This window comes from Pristis pectinata, chromosome 22, assembly GCF_009764475.1.
Source record: "Pristis pectinata isolate sPriPec2 chromosome 22, sPriPec2.1.pri, whole genome shotgun sequence".
In the NCBI taxonomy this organism is placed as follows: Eukaryota; Metazoa; Chordata; class Chondrichthyes; order Rhinopristiformes; family Pristidae; genus Pristis; species Pristis pectinata.
The window spans coordinates 156,584-175,450 of record NC_067426.1 but is presented as its reverse complement, the minus strand read 5'-3'; the positions used below and the strand labels follow the sequence as shown (position 1 = coordinate 175,450).

At 51.9% G+C, this 18,867-nt stretch overlaps 1 protein-coding gene across 1 annotated transcript in view; it reads right to left on the bottom strand.

Moving 5' to 3' along the window:
* LOC127581604 (importin subunit alpha-7-like) overlaps positions 1-16,409 on the bottom strand; it is a 127,086-nt gene extending 110,677 nt beyond the window's left edge. The window contains 1 exon segment of the mRNA XM_052036106.1: positions 16,358-16,409. Coding sequence (XP_051892066.1) covers positions 16,358-16,361 — 4 coding nt within the window. The 5' untranslated portion in view covers positions 16,362-16,409.
* Positions 16,410-18,867: the final 2,458 nt, after the last annotated feature.

Genomic DNA, 18,867 nt, shown 5'->3' with positions numbered 1-18,867 from the left:
CTGCCCCTCAAAAAGCCATGCTGACTATCCCTAATAAGACTATGCTTCTGCAAATGCTCGTTAAGTCCTGTCCCTAAGAATCCTCTCCAATAGTTTGCCCACCACTGACACAAGACTCACAGGTTTGTAATTCCCACAATTATCCCCATTACATTTACATAGAATATAGAACAGTACAACACAGGCCTAACCCTTAGGCCCACGATGTTGTGCTGACCTATTTAAACCTATTCCACGATCAATCTAATCCTTTCCTCCTACACAGCCCATAACCCTCCATTTTTCTAAAATCCATGTGCCCATCTAAGAGTCTCTTAAATGTCCCTATTGTATCAGCCTTTACCACCACCCCCAGCAGTGCATTCCAGGCACCCACGACTCTGTGTAAAAAAAAAACCTACCTCTGATATCTCCCCTAAACTTTCCTCCACTTAAGTGGATGTCCTCTGGTATTGGCCATTGGCACCCTGGGGAAAAAAGATGCTGGCTGTCCACTCTATCTATGCCTCTCATAATTTTATACACCTCTATCAAGTCACATCTCATCCTCCACCGCTCCAAAGAGAAAAGCCCTAGCTCACTCAACCTTTCCTCATAAGACATGTTCTCTAATCCATGCAGCAGCCTGGTAAATCTCCTCTGTACCATAAAATCCACATAGACACAGCCACTCATCCATCTTCATCGATCACCTTCGTCGCCTCCTTAAAAAACTTAATCAAGTTAGTAAGACGTGATCTATCCCTCACAAATTCATGCTGACTGTCCTCAATTAGACCATGGTTTTCCAAAAGTGAGTAAATCCTATCCTTAAGAATTCTCTCAAATAGCTTCCCTACTACTGACCAGAGACTCACCAGTCTATAATTTCCAGGATTATCCCTATTCCCCTTCTTGAACAAAGGAATAACATTAGCTACTCACCAGTCCTCCAGGACCTCACCTGCGGCTAGAGAGGACACAAAGATCTTGGTCAAGGCACCAGCAATCTCATCTCTTGCTACTCTCAATAACCTGGGGTATATCCCATCACGCCCTGGGGACTTAGCATCTTAACGTTCGTCAAGAGACCCAACACTACCTCTTTCTTTATTGCAAAATGCCCTAGCACAGAAGCATGCTCCACACTGATCTCACTATCCTCCATGTCCTTCTCCTGGGTGAACACCAACACAAAGTACTCATTTAGGACCTCGGTCACATCGCCTGCCTCCAAGCATGGAAGTGTATAAAATTATGAGAGGCATAGATAGGGCAGACAAGCAATATCTTTTTCCCATTATTGAGCGATCCAAAACCAGAGGGCATGCATTTAAGATGAGAGGGGGTAAGTTGAGAACAGACATGAGGGGTAAGTTTATTTACTGTGAGAGTGGTGGAGGCCTGGAATGCGTTGCCTGATAGGGTGGTGGAGGCAAATTCATTGGGGGCTTTTAAGAAGGGCTTGGATGGGCACATGAATGAGTGGAAAATAGAGGGATATGGGCATTCTGTAGGTAGGAGGGAATAGCTATGCCGGCACAACATTGTGGGCTGATTGGCCTGTTCTGTTCTATGTTTTATATATTCCCTCCTTTATCCTTGAGTGGTCCTACCCTCTCACTTGTTATCCTCTTGCTCTTGATGCATGTATAGAATGCCTTGGGATTCTCTTTAATCCTACTTGCCAAGGACTTTTTATGGACCCTTTTGGCCCTCCTAATTCCCTTCTTGAGTTCTTTTTTTGGCTTCTTTATATCCCAGGGTCTTGTTCGATTATAGCTTCCTAAACCTTACATATGGCTCCTTTTCCTTCTTGACCAAATTCACCACCTCTCTCATCATCCAAGGTTCCTTTGTCCTCCCTTCTTACTGAAACATACTGGCCCTGTACTCTGTGCAGATGGTCTTTAAACAACCTCCTTAGGTCAGATGTGGACTTGCCCAAAAACAGTTGTTCCCAATTAACTCTCTTTGGTCCTGCCTAATACTCTCATAATTTGCCCTTTTTGTAAAAAAAAAACTTTCCCCCTTTCATCTTAAACCTTTGTCTTCAGGTATTTGATATTCCCACCCTCCTCCCACCCCCCGCCCGTGAAAAAGACTAACATCTACCCAATCTATGCCTTTCATAATTTTATATACTTCTATCAGGTTCCACCTTCAGCCTTCAATGCTCCAGAGAAAATATTCCAAGTTTGTCCAACCTCTCCTTATAACTAATACATGCCAATCTAGACAACATTCTGGTAAACCTCTTCTGCACCCTCTCCAAAACCTCCACATCCTTCCTACAGTGTGGCAACCAGCACTACACACAATACTCCAATGTGACCTAACCAAAGTTTTATACAGCTGCAACCTGACTTCCTACTTCTAAACCCAATCACTCAACCAGTGAAGGCAAGAATGTTGAACGCCTTCTTTATCCACTTGTGTTGCCATTTTCAAAGAGCGTGATGAATCACAGTCCAGCACTATGGAGAATCAGATGTTGGTTGCACTCAAATAACAATCAACAGATCTCTTGTTATAATGGAATCAAGAGTTATGCAGAGTGTGCTGGAAAATGGTGCCAGGCAGAAAATCAGCCACAGTCTTGAAGAGCAAGCTCAAAAGGCCAAAAGGCCAATTCCTGCTGCTAAATTCTGATGTTAAAACATGATCTCCCTGCTCTCGTAAACAGTATCTGGACCAATAGGGACAAGTATGACTCTTTCCCAATCTGTTATACTTCCTGATAATCCAATTATTTAAAAAGCCTTGCCTTGCCTGGTTTGCCATTCTAGATAAGCACGTGGACGTAAGAAAAATGGAAGGTTATGGGCCGTGCAGGAGGGAAGGGTTAGATTGATCATGGGTTAGATTTGCCATCCAAAAATGCATCACCCAACTTCTCCAGCTAAAATTCTACTCATCATTTTTGTGCCAAACAAACTCTTCCTTTCTTCCTTTCTCATCATCAACTTCATTTGCAATGTTGGTATTGTAGCAACTCACTGCATCGGCATCGAACCAGCTCCCAACATCGCGACGTCGTTGGAGGCCCCGATCCAAGATGGCACGGGGCCCTCCTTCTTCCCCAGCGTTGGGCTGGGAAAGCCCGCACGCGGGAAGGTCAGGTGACCCGCGCATGACGTCAGCGCGGGAAGTTTTCGGCTATTAAAGGCGCACCACGCCCCGGTCGGCATTCAACCTCTGATTTCGAAACCAGCGACTCTGTGTCTTCATTTCATAGTGTGTAGCTAGTCGTTTTTGGACCCACAATGTCTGCACAGCAAGAGGTACAGGCAGTAGCCTTTAAACTGCCCACCTTCTGGACCCTCCGGCCCAGTGTCTGGTTTGACCAGGCCGAGGCCCAGTTCCAGGTTCGCCAGATCACCAGGGACGACACCAAGTACTATTACATGGTGGGCGCCCTCGACCAAGACACCGCCGCCCAGGTCGAGGATTTCATCCAGGCGCCCCCAAAGGAGCAGAAGTACGATAACTTCAAGACCCTCCTCCTCGAGACTTTCAGCCTTTCCCGACGTGAACAAGCCTCCCGCCTACTCCACCTCGATGGGTTGGGCGACAGACCCCCCTCCACGCTCATGAATGAGATGTTGGTCCTGGCAGACGGGCATAAACCCTGCCTGCTGTTTGAGCAGATCTTCCTGGAGCAGTTACCTGACGACATCCACCTGCTCCTGGCGGATGCCGATTTCAGTGAACCCCGGAAGATGGCCACCCGGGAAGATGTCCTTTGGCGGGTGAGAAAGGAGAGCGGGGCGTCCGTCGAGCACATTGCCACGCCGAATAACCAGCAGCCCAGCCCCAGCAATCGAACACTCCCCACCCGCTACCAGGTCCGAGACACCGACCGACCAATGGTGTTTCTACCACCAGCGGTAGGGCGCTGACGCCCGCAGATGCTGGCCACCATGCAGGTTTCCGGGAAACGCCAGAGCCAGCCACCGCTGATGGCTACAGCGGCTGGCCACCCGGACAGGCTCTTGCATGTGTCGGACAGACGTTCCGGACGTCGGTTCCTAGTGGACACCAGAGCCGAAGTCAGCGTCGCGCCTCCCACCTCCCAATGGCCGCGAGACTCGCAACTGCACACCAGGACCCACCCTCAGAGCCGCCAACGGCAGCACTATTCGGACCTTCGGCACCTGGTTGGTACACCTCCAGTTCGCCACCTGCAACTTTACTTGGAGGTTCATCCTGGCCGCCGTCGTGCAACCACTCCTTGGGGCAGACTTCCTTCTTGCCAACAGTCTGCTGGTTGACCTGCAGGGTAAGCATTTGGTACATGCCAGGACCTTCCAAACGTTCCCGTTGGGTGAGGTCAAGCTGCTGGCCCCACACCTCGACTCCGTCACCATGTCAACCAACGAGTTTGCTAGGGTCCTGGCAGAGTTCCCGTCCGTACTAACGCCCCAGTTCTCCACCACCTTGCCCAAGCACGGCATCCAGCATCACATCCCCACCCAGGGTCCTCCCCTCCATGCCCGCGCCCGGCAGCTACCCCCAGACAAGCTCCGCCTCACGAAGGAGGAATTCAGAAAAAATGGAAGAGCTGGGGATCATCCGCAGGTCGGACAGCCCATGGGCCTGTCCGCTACACATGGTCCCCAAGGCAGCCGGAGGCTGGCAGACCTGTGGCGATTACCGACGCCTCAATGACATTACTACCCTGGACCGGTACCCCGTGCCGCACATTCAGGACTTTACTGCCAACCTACATGGGCGGCCCATTTTTTCCAAGGTCAACCTCATCTGCGGGTATCACCAAATCCCGGTGCATCCAGACGACATTCCAGAGACGGCGCTGATCACACCTTTTGGCCTCTTTGAATTCGTCCGGATGCCCTTTGGTCTCAAGAACGCTGCTCAGTCCTTCCAACAACTCATGGACGTGGTCGGGCGTGACCTTGACTTCGCCTTCATATACCTCGATGACATCTTGATCGCCAGCAACAGCCGCCAGGAACATTTCACGCACCTCCGCCAACTCTTTTCTCGCCTGAGGGATTTCGGCCTGACCGTCAACCCATCCAAATGCCAATTCGGGCTGGAGACAATCGATTTCCTGGGTCATCGGATCAACAAACATGGCGCCACGCCCCTGCCTGCCAAGGTCGACGCCATCTGCCATTTCGCCAGACCCACCCCCATCAAGGGCCTGCAGGAATTCCTCGGTATGGTAAACTTTTATCACCGGTTCGTACCATCCGCGGTCCATATCATGCGCCCGTTGTTTGCTCTCCTGTCAGGCGGAAGCAAGGACATTGTTTGGTCAGAAGAGGCTCACACCGCGTTCGTCGAAACCAAGCAGGCCTTGGCAGACGCGGTCATGTTGGTGCATCCTCGCACAGACGTCCCGACTGCCCTCACGGTCGACGCCTCCAGCACGGCGGTCGGAGGCGTGCTAGAACAGCTTATCAAAGGGCGTCAGCAACCGCTGGCGTTCTTCAGCAGGCACCTTCAACCACCAGAGCTCAAATATAGCGCCTTCGACCGCAAGCTGTCGGCATTGTACCTGGCCATCAGACACTTCCGCTACTTCTTGGAGGGCAGGCCGTTTACAGCTTTCACCAACCACAAGCCATTGACCTTCGCCTTCAACAAGGTCTCAGATCCCTGGTCAGCACGGCAACAGCGGCACTTGTCATACATCTGAGTTCACCACTGACATCCGCCATCTATCAGGGAAAGAGAACGTGGTCGCGGATGTACTGTCACAGCCCACCATCCAGGTTTTGTCCCGGGGGTGGATTTCAGCGCCTTAGCGGAGGCACAGTGAACGGACATGGAAGTGCCCAGCTATCGCACCGCAGTCTCGGGCCTGCAACTGCAAGACCTTCTGGTAGGCCCCGGTAAGCGCACCCTGCTCTGCAATATCTCCACAGGTAGACCCCGCCCCATTGTCCCAGCTGCCTGGCGCAGACGGGTGTTTGATGCCATCCACGGCCTTGCAAACCCATCCATCTGGACTACTGTCCAGATGGTGTCAGACAAGTTCGTCTGGCATGGTCTGCGTAAACAGGTTTCCGAATGGGCCCGGTCCTGCACTCACTGCCAGACCTTGAAAGTACAGCAGCACGTCAAGGCCCTCTTGCAGGATCAGCCTACCCGCCAGAGGTTCGACCATATCCATGTCGACCTGGTCAGCCCCCTTCCAGCCTCCCAAGGAGCGTGGTACCTCCTCACGATTGTCGACCGTTTTACCCGCTGGCCTGAAGCCATTCCCCTCGCAGATACCTCCGCCCAGTCCTGCACACGGGCCCTTTTGTCAACTTGGGTGGCCCGTTTCAGTGTCCCGGCACATATCACTTCAGACAGGGGAGCTCAATTCACCTCCGGCCTGTGGTCTGCCGTCGCTGACTTGTGGGGTTCCCGGATCCACTTCACCACCACCTATCACCCGCAATCCAATGGGCTGGTGGAGAGGTTCCATCACCACCTGAAGCTGACACTCATGGCCCGCCTTAAGGGGACCAACTGGGTAGGCAAACTCCCCTGGGTCCTGCTGGGGATATGCACTGCGCCAAAAGAGGACCTGCATGCTTCGTCCATGGAGATGGTCTACGGAACGCCCTTAGTCGTCCCGGGCGAGTTCCTACCAACCCCTCGGGGGCCAGAGGAAGCAACTGCCGCGGTGCTCGACCGGCTGCGCGAGCGGTTTGGAAGCCTGGCCCCGATTCCCACCTCGCGACACGGACAGGTCCCTACCCATACGCCGACTTCCCTCCAAGACTGTAAGTTTGTCTTCGTCAGGAGGGGCACACACCGATCACCGCTGCAACGGCCGTACGAAGGGCCATTCCGGGTCATCAGGAACAATGGATCTACGTTCATGCTGGACATTGGGGAGCGTGAAGAGGTGTTTACGGTTGACCGGCTGAAGCCAGCTCATTTAGACTCGGACCAACCCATGGTGGTACAGCGAGCACGGTGCAGGGGCAGGCCACCCAAGGCATAGTTTATTTAATTCTGGTTTTCGCGACAGTATTGCCGGTTCTGGGGGGGGGGGTGGGGTTATGTAGCGACTCACCGCACCGGCATCGAACCGACTCCCGACATCACAACATCGTCGGAGGCCCCGATCCAAGATGGCGCGGGACCCTCCTCCTTGCCCAGCGTTGGGCTGAGAAAGCCCACACACGGGAAGGTCAGGTGACCCGCGCATGACGTCAGCGCGGGAAGTTTTCGGCTATTAAAGGCGCACTGCGCCCCGGTCGGCATTCGACCTCTGATTTTGAAACCAGCGACTCTGTCTTCATTTCGTAGTGTGTAGCTAGCCACTACAATATCAAACTTTTTAACTGGCCATCTCTGCACTTAAGAACAAATTATTCACATCTGCCATAAACACAAGGGGTCAAGTAGTGAGCATTGCTGAACCCCACTAAATACAGTCACTAAAAACACCTGTCAACAATTAGAGTTTATGGAATATTGAACAATACAGCACAGTATGGACCCTTCAGCCCACGATGATGTGCCAAACTACATGAATACCTACTCCATGATCAATCAAACACTTCCCTCCTGCACAGCCCATAACCTTCCATTTTTCTTACGTCCATGTGCTTATTTAAGAGCCTTTTAAATGTCCCTATTGTATTAGCCTCTACAATCACCCCCAGCAATGTGTTCTAGGCACCCACCACTCTCTGTGTAAAGCACCTACCTCTGACATCTCCCCTGAACATTCTTCCTCTGCCCTTAAACGGATGTCCTCTGGTATTGGCTATTGCTGCCCTGGGGAAAAGGTGCTGACTGTCCACAGTTTCTAGTCACTGAGTAAGTTTTTAATCCAACTCTTAATTTCTCTTGGGTTTTTAACTTTGTGTTGATCTGTCATGTGCAACTTAAGAGACAATCTTGCATGTCTGTCAAAAACAATCCACCCTTAAAAGTCATACAACACGGAATCAGGCCCTTCAGCCCAACTCATCCAAGATTCCGAACTGAACTAGTCCCATTTGCCCATAACCCTCTAAACCTTTCCTATCCACGTAACTGTCTAAATGCCTTTTAAATGTTGTAAATGTACCCGCCTCTACCACTGCATCTGGCAGCTTGGTCCACACACCCACAACCCTCCATGTGAAAAAGTTAGTCCTCATGTCCCATTTAAATTTCTCCTCTTTCACCCTAGATTTATATCCTCTAGTTTTAGACTCCCCCATCCTGGTAAAAAAAGACAGTGACTATTCACCTTGTCTATGCCCTTATGATTTTATATACCTCTAAAATGTCAGCCTTCAGCTCCTAAGCAACAGGGAAAAAAGCCCCAGCCTATCCAGTTTCTCTTTATAACTCAAACCTTCCAGTCCCAGTAATATCCTTGTGAATCCTTTCTGCAACCTTTTCAGCTTATTGACATCCTTCCTATAGCTCGGCAACCAGGACTGCACAGAATATTGCAAGTGTGGTCTCACCAACGTTTGTACAGTTGTAACATAACAGCCTAACTCTTGCACTCATTGCTCTGACGAATGAAGGAAAGCATGCCAAATGCCTTCTTCACCACTCTGTCTACCTGTGCTGCCACTTTCAGATCCACATGAACGTCCTTGATTACGTACCTGTCTAAATGCTGAATTATGCCATCCCAGGAATTATTCCAATTACAGACAAATGGGATTAATGTAGATAGGCAATTTGGTCAGCATGGACAAATTGGACCGAAGACCCATTTCCAAGTTTTATAACTCTTATGAACCAATGAATTTGCCTACTACCAATGTCAGGTTGACAGACCTGCAGTTAGTTGTTCAATCCATGCTTTCCTCCCTTTTTAAACTAGTAACCATCCATTTCTTTGACTCCATACCCTTAGCTAAAAATCACATAAAATTATAGTCAATACCAAATTATACCTGCAGAACAAAATAACCCACCCTCCTAGCTGTGATTCCTTACTCAGGCACTAATATTTCATTATTGGACAAATTACCAAACCTACATCATCACTGAAGCAAAATTAGAGAACTCCCTACCTAACAGCATTGTGGGAATACCTTCAGTACATGGCTTCAGCAGTTCAAAAAGGCCCAACACCACCTTCAAGGGTAACTAGGAACTGTCAATAAATTCCAGCCTTCCCTCCGATGCCCACCTCCTGAAGAATGATAAAAAGAGAGACCTTGTTTGTATGATCAAGAAGATGTAGAAGATTCCATTCACTTTTTCCCCCAAAAAGGAGAAGCAAATTCTTCTGTTATCCTGGCCAACATTCATTCCTCAATCAGCAGCACTAAAAGGAGATCAAGTCACCATTCATCTCAGGGATCTTGTCCTTTGAATTGACTGCCTAAAAGTGACTACATTTCAAAAGCAAATGATTGGCTGAAGTGCTTTGTGAGGTCACAAGGAAATAAACAATGCTAATAAATACCAGTTTTTCCTCAAAAAATGTTACATATAGATTATTTTATTTTCCCTTCCTCCCAAAGTAGTGTCTTATGATTGATCAATATCATTAGCCTAACAAAAACACAGAATACTTTTAGTTATTACAAGATGACCAATGGCAATACAACATTCATGCAAATTAAAGAACAATGATCAGTGTGCTACAACAATTCAATGTCATTGAAATCCACAATGAAATCTGTATGACTTGAGGGGTGATGTACTTGGATCACCTCTTCAAAAAAAAATCTACAGCAGTCCACAGCTGCTCCCTCCTCCAAGAAGCAATGACTTCAGTTCCACAGAGTAGAGCTTCAACAGGATGAAAGCTCAGAATTTGGTGAGTAGGCCCAACATATTGATGCAATCATGAAGAAGGCACACCAGTTGCTCTACTTTGTTAGGAGTTTGAAGAGATTCTGTATTTTACCAAAGACTCTGACAAATTTCTATAGGTGTATGGGGGAGAGCATTTTGACTGATTGCATCACAGCCTGGTATGGAGGCTCTAATGCACAGGATCACAAGAGGCTGCAGAGGGTTGTAGACACAGCCAACAGAAGAAGCACGGGCACAACTCTCCCCATCATCGAGGACATCTTCAAGAGACGGTGCCTCAAGAAGGAAGCATCCATCACTAAGGACCCTCACCATCCGGGACATGTCCTCTTCTCGTTACTACATCAGGGAGGAGGTACAGGAGCTTGATTTAGGAAAAGCTTCTTCCCCTCTGCCATCAGATTTCTGAACGTTCCATGAACCCATGAACACTACTTCGTTATTCCTTTTGTTTTTGCACTTCTTGTTTTGTAATTTATGGTAAATTTTGTCTTTGCACTGTACCGCTACTATAAAACAACAAACTTCACGACGTACAAGTCAGTGATAATAAACCTGATTCTGATTCAGTCAAGTGCAAAGTGTTACATTTTGGGAAGTTTATCCAGAGCAGGGCTTGCACAGTAAACGGCAGGGCCCACTTTTGTGTTGTAGAACAGAGAGACCTAGGGGCACAAGTAGATTGTTCCCAGAAAGTAGCAACACAGGTAGACAGGGCAGTGAAGGTGTTTGGCACACTTGCCTTCATCAATCAGGGTACCTAGTAGAATAATTGGAGCATCATGTTACAGCTATACAAGTAGTTGGTGAGACCACATTGGAGTATTATTTGGTTAACCACCAAATGGAAGGATGTCACTAAGCTGGTAAGGGTGCAGTAAAGATTCATAAGGATGTAACCAAGACTGGAGGGCTTGAGTTATAAGGAAGGACTGGATAGGCTAGGACTTTTATCCCCTGGAGCGTAGGAGATTGAGGTATATAAAATCATTAGGGATGTAGTCTTTTCCCTGGGGTTAGGGAGTCTAAAACTAGAGGAAATTCATTTAAGGCAAAAGGGTAAAGATTTAAAAGAACCTGAGGGACAACTTTTTCAGAGTGGATATCTCTGGAATTCTCTGCCCCCAATGATGGCAGAGGACAGATCATTAGATATATTCAAGGTGGAGATGGAGACTAGCATATATCAGCCATGATCATATTGAACAGCAGGCAGACTTGAGGAGCTGAATGGCCAACTCCTGCTCCTATTTTTTTGTATTCTTGTGAGTAATAAGTTGGGAAGGAAGGAGAAGACTTGTTAGTTTTCTCTCAATCTGTTAAATCAAAATATACAGCAAGGATATACAAGAAGGCGCTGGATAAGCACAAAGTAAATAATATATTGAGTAGTGTGAAGGAAGAAAGGAACTTTGGAATTCATGTCCAAAGATCCTTAAACAGAGATGAAAAGATCGACAAGATGGTTAAAACACACACAAAGCACTGGAGGAACTCAGCAGTCAGGCAGCATCTATAGAGGAAAATGGACAGTCAACCTTTCAGGTCAAGACCCTTCATCTGGTCCAGATACAGGGGGCCCAAAATTGCTCACAATATTCCAAATGAAATCTGACCAACACCTTATAAAGCCTCAGCAATACATACTTGCTTTTATATACTAGTCCTCTCAAAATGAATGCTGACATTGTATTTGCCTTCCTGACTACCAAATGAACCTGCAAGTTAACCTTAAAGGAATCCCAAACTAGGACTCCCAACCCCTTTGCACCTTTGATTTCTGAATTCTCTCCCTAATTAGAAAATAGTCTACTCCTTTATTCTTCAATTCAACATGCATAACCCCACACTTCCCTACACTGTATTCTGTCTGCCACTTCTTTGTCCACTCTCTTAACCTGTCCAAGTTCTTCTGCAGACGTCCCTGCTTCAATCTCAGGTTCCCACCTGTTTTAAGAAGACCACTATCATCCTGGTACCCAAGAAAAGCAAGGTAACATGCCTCAATGACTACCAACCAGTGGCTCTGACATCCACCATCATGAAGTGCTTTGAGAGGTTGGTCATGGCACGCATCAACTCCAGCCTCCCAGACAACCCAGACCCACTGCAATTCGCCTATCACCGAAACAGGTCTACAGCAGATGCCATCTCCCTGGCCCTACACTCAGCTCTGGAGCAACTGGACAGTAAAGACACCTACGTTAGACTATTGTTTATTGACTACAGCTCTGCCTTCAATACAGTAATCCCAAGCTTGTCACCAAACTCCGAGACCTAGGAATCAACAACTCCCTCTGTAACTGGATCCTTGACTTTCTAACAGACCACAGTGAGAATAGGCAGCAATACCTCCGGCACGATTATTCTCAATACTGGTGCCCCATAAGGCTGCGTCCTCAGCCCTCTACTCTACTCCCTATACACTCAAGACTGTGTAGACAGATTCTGCTCTAACTCCATCTACAAGTTTGCAGATGATACCACCGTTGTAGGCCATATCTCAAACAGCAATGAGTCGGAGAACAGGAAGGAGATAGAGAGCTTAGTGAGATGGTGTCATGACAACAACCTTTCCCTCAAAAAGAGCTGGTCATTGACTTCAGGAAAGGGGGCAGTGTACATGCACCTGTCTACATCAATGGTGCTGAGGTCAAGAGGGTTGAGAGCTTCAAGTTCCTGGGAGTGAACATCTCCAACAGCCTGTCCTGGTCAAATCACATAGATGCAATAGCCAAGAAAGCTCACCAGCACCTCTGCTTCCTCAGGAGGCTAAAGAAATTTAGCTTGTCCCCTATGACTCTCACCAACGCACCATAGAAAGCATCCTATCTGGATGTATCACAGCTTGGTACGGCAACTGCTCTGCCCAGGACCGCAAGAAACTGCAGAGAGTTGTGGATGCAGCCCAGTGCATCACAGACACCAGCCTCCCCTCCTTGGACTCTGTCTTTACCTCTCATTGTCTTGGTGAAGCAGCCAGCATAATCAAAGACCCCACCCACCTGGGTCATTCTCTCTTCTCTCCTCTTCCATCAGGTAGAAGATACAGGAGCCTGAGGGCACGTACCACCAGACTTAAGGACAGCTTCTACCCCACTGTGATAAGACTATTAAACAGTTCCCTCATACGATAAGATGGACTCTGACCTCACGATCTAACTTGTTGTGACCTTGCACGTTATTGCTCTGCACTTTCTCTGTAGCTGTGACACTTTACTCTGTACTGTTATTGTTTTTACCTGTACTACCTCAATGCACTCTGTACTAACTCAGTGTAACTGCACTGTGTAATGAATTGACCTGTACGATCAGTGTGCAAGACAAGTTTTTCACTGTACCTCCGTACAATTGACAATAATAAACCAATACCAAAACCCTCCCACCCACAAACCTCCCCCACCCCTCCCCCCAGCTGCCTCACCCCCATTCTCCCCTCCCAACCCTATTTCCCCTTCCCCTCACCCTCCTTCCCCTTCCATTCCCCCACCCCTCCCATTCCCCTCTCCCCTCATTCCCCTACCCCCTCATTCTCCCTTCACCCCCTTCCCTCACCCTCATTTTCCATAGCCCTCATCCCCCCTCCCTCACCCTCATTCCCCCTCACCACCCCCTCCCTTCCATTCCCCTTCTCCCTCCACTCACTCACCCTCTCCCCCCTCATTCACTCCCTCCCCCACTCCCATCCCTCCCTCCCCTCATCCCTCCCTCCCTCACTCACCCCCCTCACTCCGTCACTCACCCCCCTCCCTCCCTCACTCACATCCTACCTTACCCCCTCCCTCCCTCACCCGCCCCTCACTCACCCCCTCCCTCCCTCACCCCCTCCCTCCCTCCATCCTTCACTCCCTCACACCCCCTCCCTCACCCCTCCCTCCCTCAACCCTGCACCCCCTCCCTCCCCCTCACTCACTCCCTCCCTCCCCCTCACTCACCCCCTCCCTCCCCTCCTCCCCCTCCCTCTCACCCCTCCCTCCCCCCTCCTTCCCCCCTCACTCACTCCCTCCCCCTCCATCATTCCCTCACTCACCCCTCCCTCCCACACCCCCTCACTCAGCCCCCCTCACTCCCTCTCCCTCACCCCCTCCCTCATTCAGCCCCCCCACTCCCTCACCCCCTCCCTCACTCAACCCCTCACCCACCCCCCTCCCACCCCCTCACCCCCTCCCTCACCCACCCCTCCCTCACCCACCCCTCCCTCCCTCACCTCACTCACCCCCTCCCTCACTCCCTCCCCCCTCCCTCCCCCTCCCCCTCACTCACTCCCTCCTCCCCTCCCCCCTCCCCCCACTCACTCCCTCCCTCCTCCCCTCCCCCCTCCCTCACTTCCCTCCTCCCCCCTCCCTCCCTCACCCCCTCCCTCCCTCACCCTCCTCCCTCACTCCCTCACCCCCTCCCTCCGTCCCTCCCTCCGTCCGTCCCTCCCTCACCCCCCCTCTCCCTCACCCCCTCACTCCCTCCCTCACCCCCCTCCCTCCGTCCCTCCCTCCCTCAACCCCCCTCCCTCCCTCACCCCCTCACTCACTCCCTCACCCCCTCCCTCCCTCCATCCTTCACTCCCTCACACCCCCTCCCTCACCCCTCCCTCCCTCAACCCTGCACCCCCTCCCTCCCCCTCACTCACTCCCTCCCTCCCCCTCACTCACTCCCTCCCTCCCCTCCTCCCCCTCCCTCTCACCCCTCCCTCCCCCCTCCTTCCCCCCTCACTCACTCCCTCCCCCTCCATCATTCCCTCACTCACCCCTCCCTCCCACACCCCCTCACTCAGCCCCCCTCACTCCCTCTCCCTCACCCCCTCCCTCATTCAGCCCCCCCACTCCCTCACCCCCTCCCTCACTCAACCCCTCACCCACCCCCCTCCCACCCCCTCACCCCCTCCCTCACCCACCCCTCCCTCACCCACCCCTCCCTCCCTCACCTCACTCACCCCCTCCCTCACTCCCTCCCCCCTCCCTCCCCCTCCCCCTCACTCACTCCCTCCTCCCCTCCCCCCTCCCCCCACTCACTCCCTCCCTCCTCCCCTCCCCCCTCCCTCACTTCCCTCCTCCCCCCTCCCTCCCTCACCCCCTCCCTCCCTCACCCTCCTCCCTCACTCCCTCACCCCCTCCCTCCGTCCCTCCCTCCGTCCGTCCCTCCCTCACCCCCCCTCTCCCTCACCCCCTCACTCCCTCCCTCACCCCCCTCCCTCCGTCCCTCCCTCCCTCAACCCCCCTCCCTCCCTCACCCCCTCACTCACTCCCTCACCCCCTCCCTCCTTCCTTCCCTCCCTCACCCCCCCTCCCTTCCCTCCCTCCCTCACCCCCCTCCCTTCCCTCCCTCACCCCTTCCCTCCCTCACCCTCCCCCCCCCTCCCTCACCCCCCCTTCCCTCCCTCCCTCACCCCCCTTCCCTCCCTCCCTCACCCCCCCCTCCCTTCCCTCCCTCACCCCCCCCTTCCCTCCCTCCCTCACCCCCCCTTCCCTTCCCTCCCTCACCCCCCCTCCCTTCCCTCCCTCACCCCCCCTCCCTTCCCTCCCCCCCTCCCTTCCTCTCTCCCTCACCCCCCCTCCCTTCCCTCCCTCACCCCCCCCTCCCTTCCTCTCTCCCTCACCCCCCCTCCCTTCCTCTCTCCCTCACCCCCCCTCCCTTCCTCTCTCCCTCACCCCCCTCCCTTCCCTCCCTCACCCCCCCTCCCTTCCTCTCTCCCTCACCCCCCCTCCCTTCCTCTCTCCCTCACCCCCCCTCCCTTCCTCTCTCCCTCACCCCCCCTCCCTTCCTCTCTCCCTCACCCCCCTCCCTTCCTCTCTCCCTCACCCCCCTCCCTTCCTCTCTCCCTCACCCCCCCTCCCTTCCTCTCTCCCTCACCCCCTCACTCCCTCTCTCACCCCCCTCCCTCCCTCCGTCCCTCCCTCCCTCACCCCCTCCCTCTCCCCCTCCCTCACCCCCTCCCTCTCCCCCTCCCTCTCTCTCAGCCCCTCCCTCTCTCTCTCCCTCCCTCCCTCACCCCGTCCCTCCTTCCCTCACCCCCTCCCTCTCTCTCTCCCTCCCTCACCCCCTCCCTCTCTCCGTCCCTCCCTCACTCACCCCCTCTCTCCCTCCCTCCCTCTCCCTCACTCCCTCCCTCCGTCCCTCCCTCACCCCTTCCCTCCCTCACCCCTTCCCTCCCTCACCCTCACCCACCCCCCCTCACTCCCTCCGTCCCTCCCTCATCCACCCCCCCCTCCGTCCCTCCCTCACTCACCCCTTCCCTCCCTCACCCTCACCCACCCCCCCTCACTCCCTCCGTCCCTCCCTCTCCCTCCCTCACCCACCCCCCCTCCGTCCCTCCCTCACTCACCCCTTCCCTCCCTCACCCACCGTCCCACCGTCCCTCCCCCCCCCTCCCTCACTCCCCCCCTCCGTCCCTCCCTCACTCACCCCTTCCCTCCCTCACCCTCACCCACCCCCCCTCACTCCCTCCGTCCCTCCCTCTCCCTCCCTCACCCACCCCCCCTCCGTCCCTCCCTCACTCACCCCTTCCCTCCCCCCCCCTCCCTCACTCCCCCCCTCCGTCCCTCCCTCACTCACCCCTTCCCTCCCTCACCCACCGTCCCACCGTCCCTCCCCCCCCCCCTCCCTCACTCCCCCCCTCCGTCCCTCCCTCACTCACCCATCTCCCACCAGATGGTTCCACTTGCAGAAATTACTCCGCGGCCAAAATGGTGTCGGCCGGACGGGAGCCGAGCGACCGACCTGACGGCTCCGCAGTGGTTGCGCTTTATTCAAAATATGTCTTCAGTTCAAGTGATCGGAAACTAGCGAAATAAAATACCTCCCATATCCTGCCCCCGGCAACGAAAAAATAACAATTTAAATAACAACGCTGACAGTTGCTTAAGAGAATGTTCAGAGTTTCTGGGAATAAACCGAGGGCACAAGACTCCACCCACCCGGGACATTCTCTCTACTCTTCCATCGGGTGGAAGATCCATAGAACATAGAACAATTACAGCACAATTCAGGCCCTTCGGCCCACAAAGCAGTGCAGAACATGTCCCTACCCTAGAAATTACTAGGCTTACCCATAGCCTTCTATTTTACTCAGCTCCATGTACCTATCCAACAGTCTCTTGAAAGACCCTATCGTATCCGCCTCCACCACCATTGCCAGCAGCTCATTCCACGCACTCACCACTGTCTGAGACCTGACATCTCCTCTATGTCTACTCCCCAGCACCTTAAACCTATGTCCTCTTGTGGCCATCAATTCAGCCCCGGGGAAAAGCCTCTGACTACCTACCCTATCAATACCTCTCATCATCTTATACACCTCTATCAGGTCCCCCCCATCCTCCATCTCTCCAAGGAGAAAAGGCCGCATTCCCTCAACCTGCTTTCATAAGGCATGCTTTGCATCCCAGGCAGCATCCTTGTAAATCTCCTCTGCACCCTCTCTATGGCGTCCACATCTTTCCTGTAGTGAGGCGACCAGAACTGAGCACAATACTCCAAGTGCGGTCTGACCAGGGACATATATAGCTGCAACAATACCTCACGGCTCCTAAATTCAATTCCCCGATTGATGAAGGACAATACACCATATGCCTTCTTAACCACAGAGTCAACCTGCGCAGCCGCTTTGAGCATCCTGTGGACTCGGACCCCAAGATCCCTCTGATCCTCCACACTGCCAAGAGTCCTACCATTAATACTATATTCCGCCATCATATTTGACCTACCAAAATGAACCACTTCACACTTATCTGGGTTGAACTGCATCTGCCATTTCTCAGCCCAACTCTGCATCCTATCTAGGTCCCTCTGTAACCTCTGACAGCCCTCCAAACTATCCACAACATCCACAACCTTCATGTCATCTGCAAACTTACTAACCCACCCCTCCACTTCCTCATCCAGGTCATTTATAAAAATCACAAATAGTAAAGGTCCCAGTACAGATCCCTGAGGTACACCACTGGTCACCGACCTCCATGCAGAATACGACCCTTCAACAACCACTCTTTGCCTTCTGTGGGCCAGCCAGTTCTGGATCCACATTGCAATGTCCCCTTGGATCCCATGTCTCCTCACCTTCTCCATAAGCCTCGCATGGGGTACCTTATCAAACGCCTTGCTGAAATCCATATACACTACATCTACTGCTCTCCCTTCATTGATGTGCTTAGTCACATCCTCAAAAAATTCAATCAGGCTCGTAAGGTAGGACCTGCCCTTAACAAAGCCATGCTGACTATTCCTAATCATATTAAACCTCTCCAAATGTTCATAAATCCTGCCTCTCAGGATCTTCTCCATTAGCTTACCAACCACTGAGGTAAGACTCACTGGTCTATAATTCCCTGGGCTATCTCTACTCCCCTTCTTGAATAAGGGAACAACATCCGCAACCCTCCAATCTTCAGGAACCTCTCCCGTCTCCATTGACGACACAAAGATCATCGTCAGAGGTTCAGCAATCTCCTCCCTCGCCTCCCACAGCAACCTGGGGTACATCTCATCCGGTCCTGGCAACTTATCTAACTTGATGCTTTCCAAAAGTTTCAGCACCACCTCTTTTCTAATATCTACATGCTCAAGCTTTTCAGGCCACTGCAAGTCCCCACTACAATCACCCAGATCTTTTTCTGTGGTGAATACTGATGTAAAGTATTCATTAAATACCTCCGCTATTTCTTCCGGATCCATACACACTTTCCCACTGCTGCACTTGATAGGCCCTATCCTTTCACATCTCCTCCTCTTACTCTTCACATACTTGTAGAATGCCTTGGGGTTTTCCTTCATCCTCCCCTCCAAGGCCTTCTCATGTCCCCTTCTGGCTCTCCTAATCTCTTTCTTAAGTTCCTTCCTTTTAGCCTTGTACTCCTCCGGATCTCTAACATTACCTAGCTCTCTGTAATTTTTGTATGCTTTTCTTTTCCTTTTGACTAGGTGCCTGAGGGCACGGACCACCAGACTTAAGGACAGCTTCTACCCCATTGTGATAAGACTATTGAACAGTTCCCTTATACAATGAGATGGACTAAGACCTATGACCTCATGACCTCATGATCTACCTTGTTGTGACCTTGCTCCTTATTGCACTGCACATTTTCTGTAGCTGTGACACTTTGTTGTTTTTTTCACCTGTACTACATCAATGCACTCTGTACTAACTAA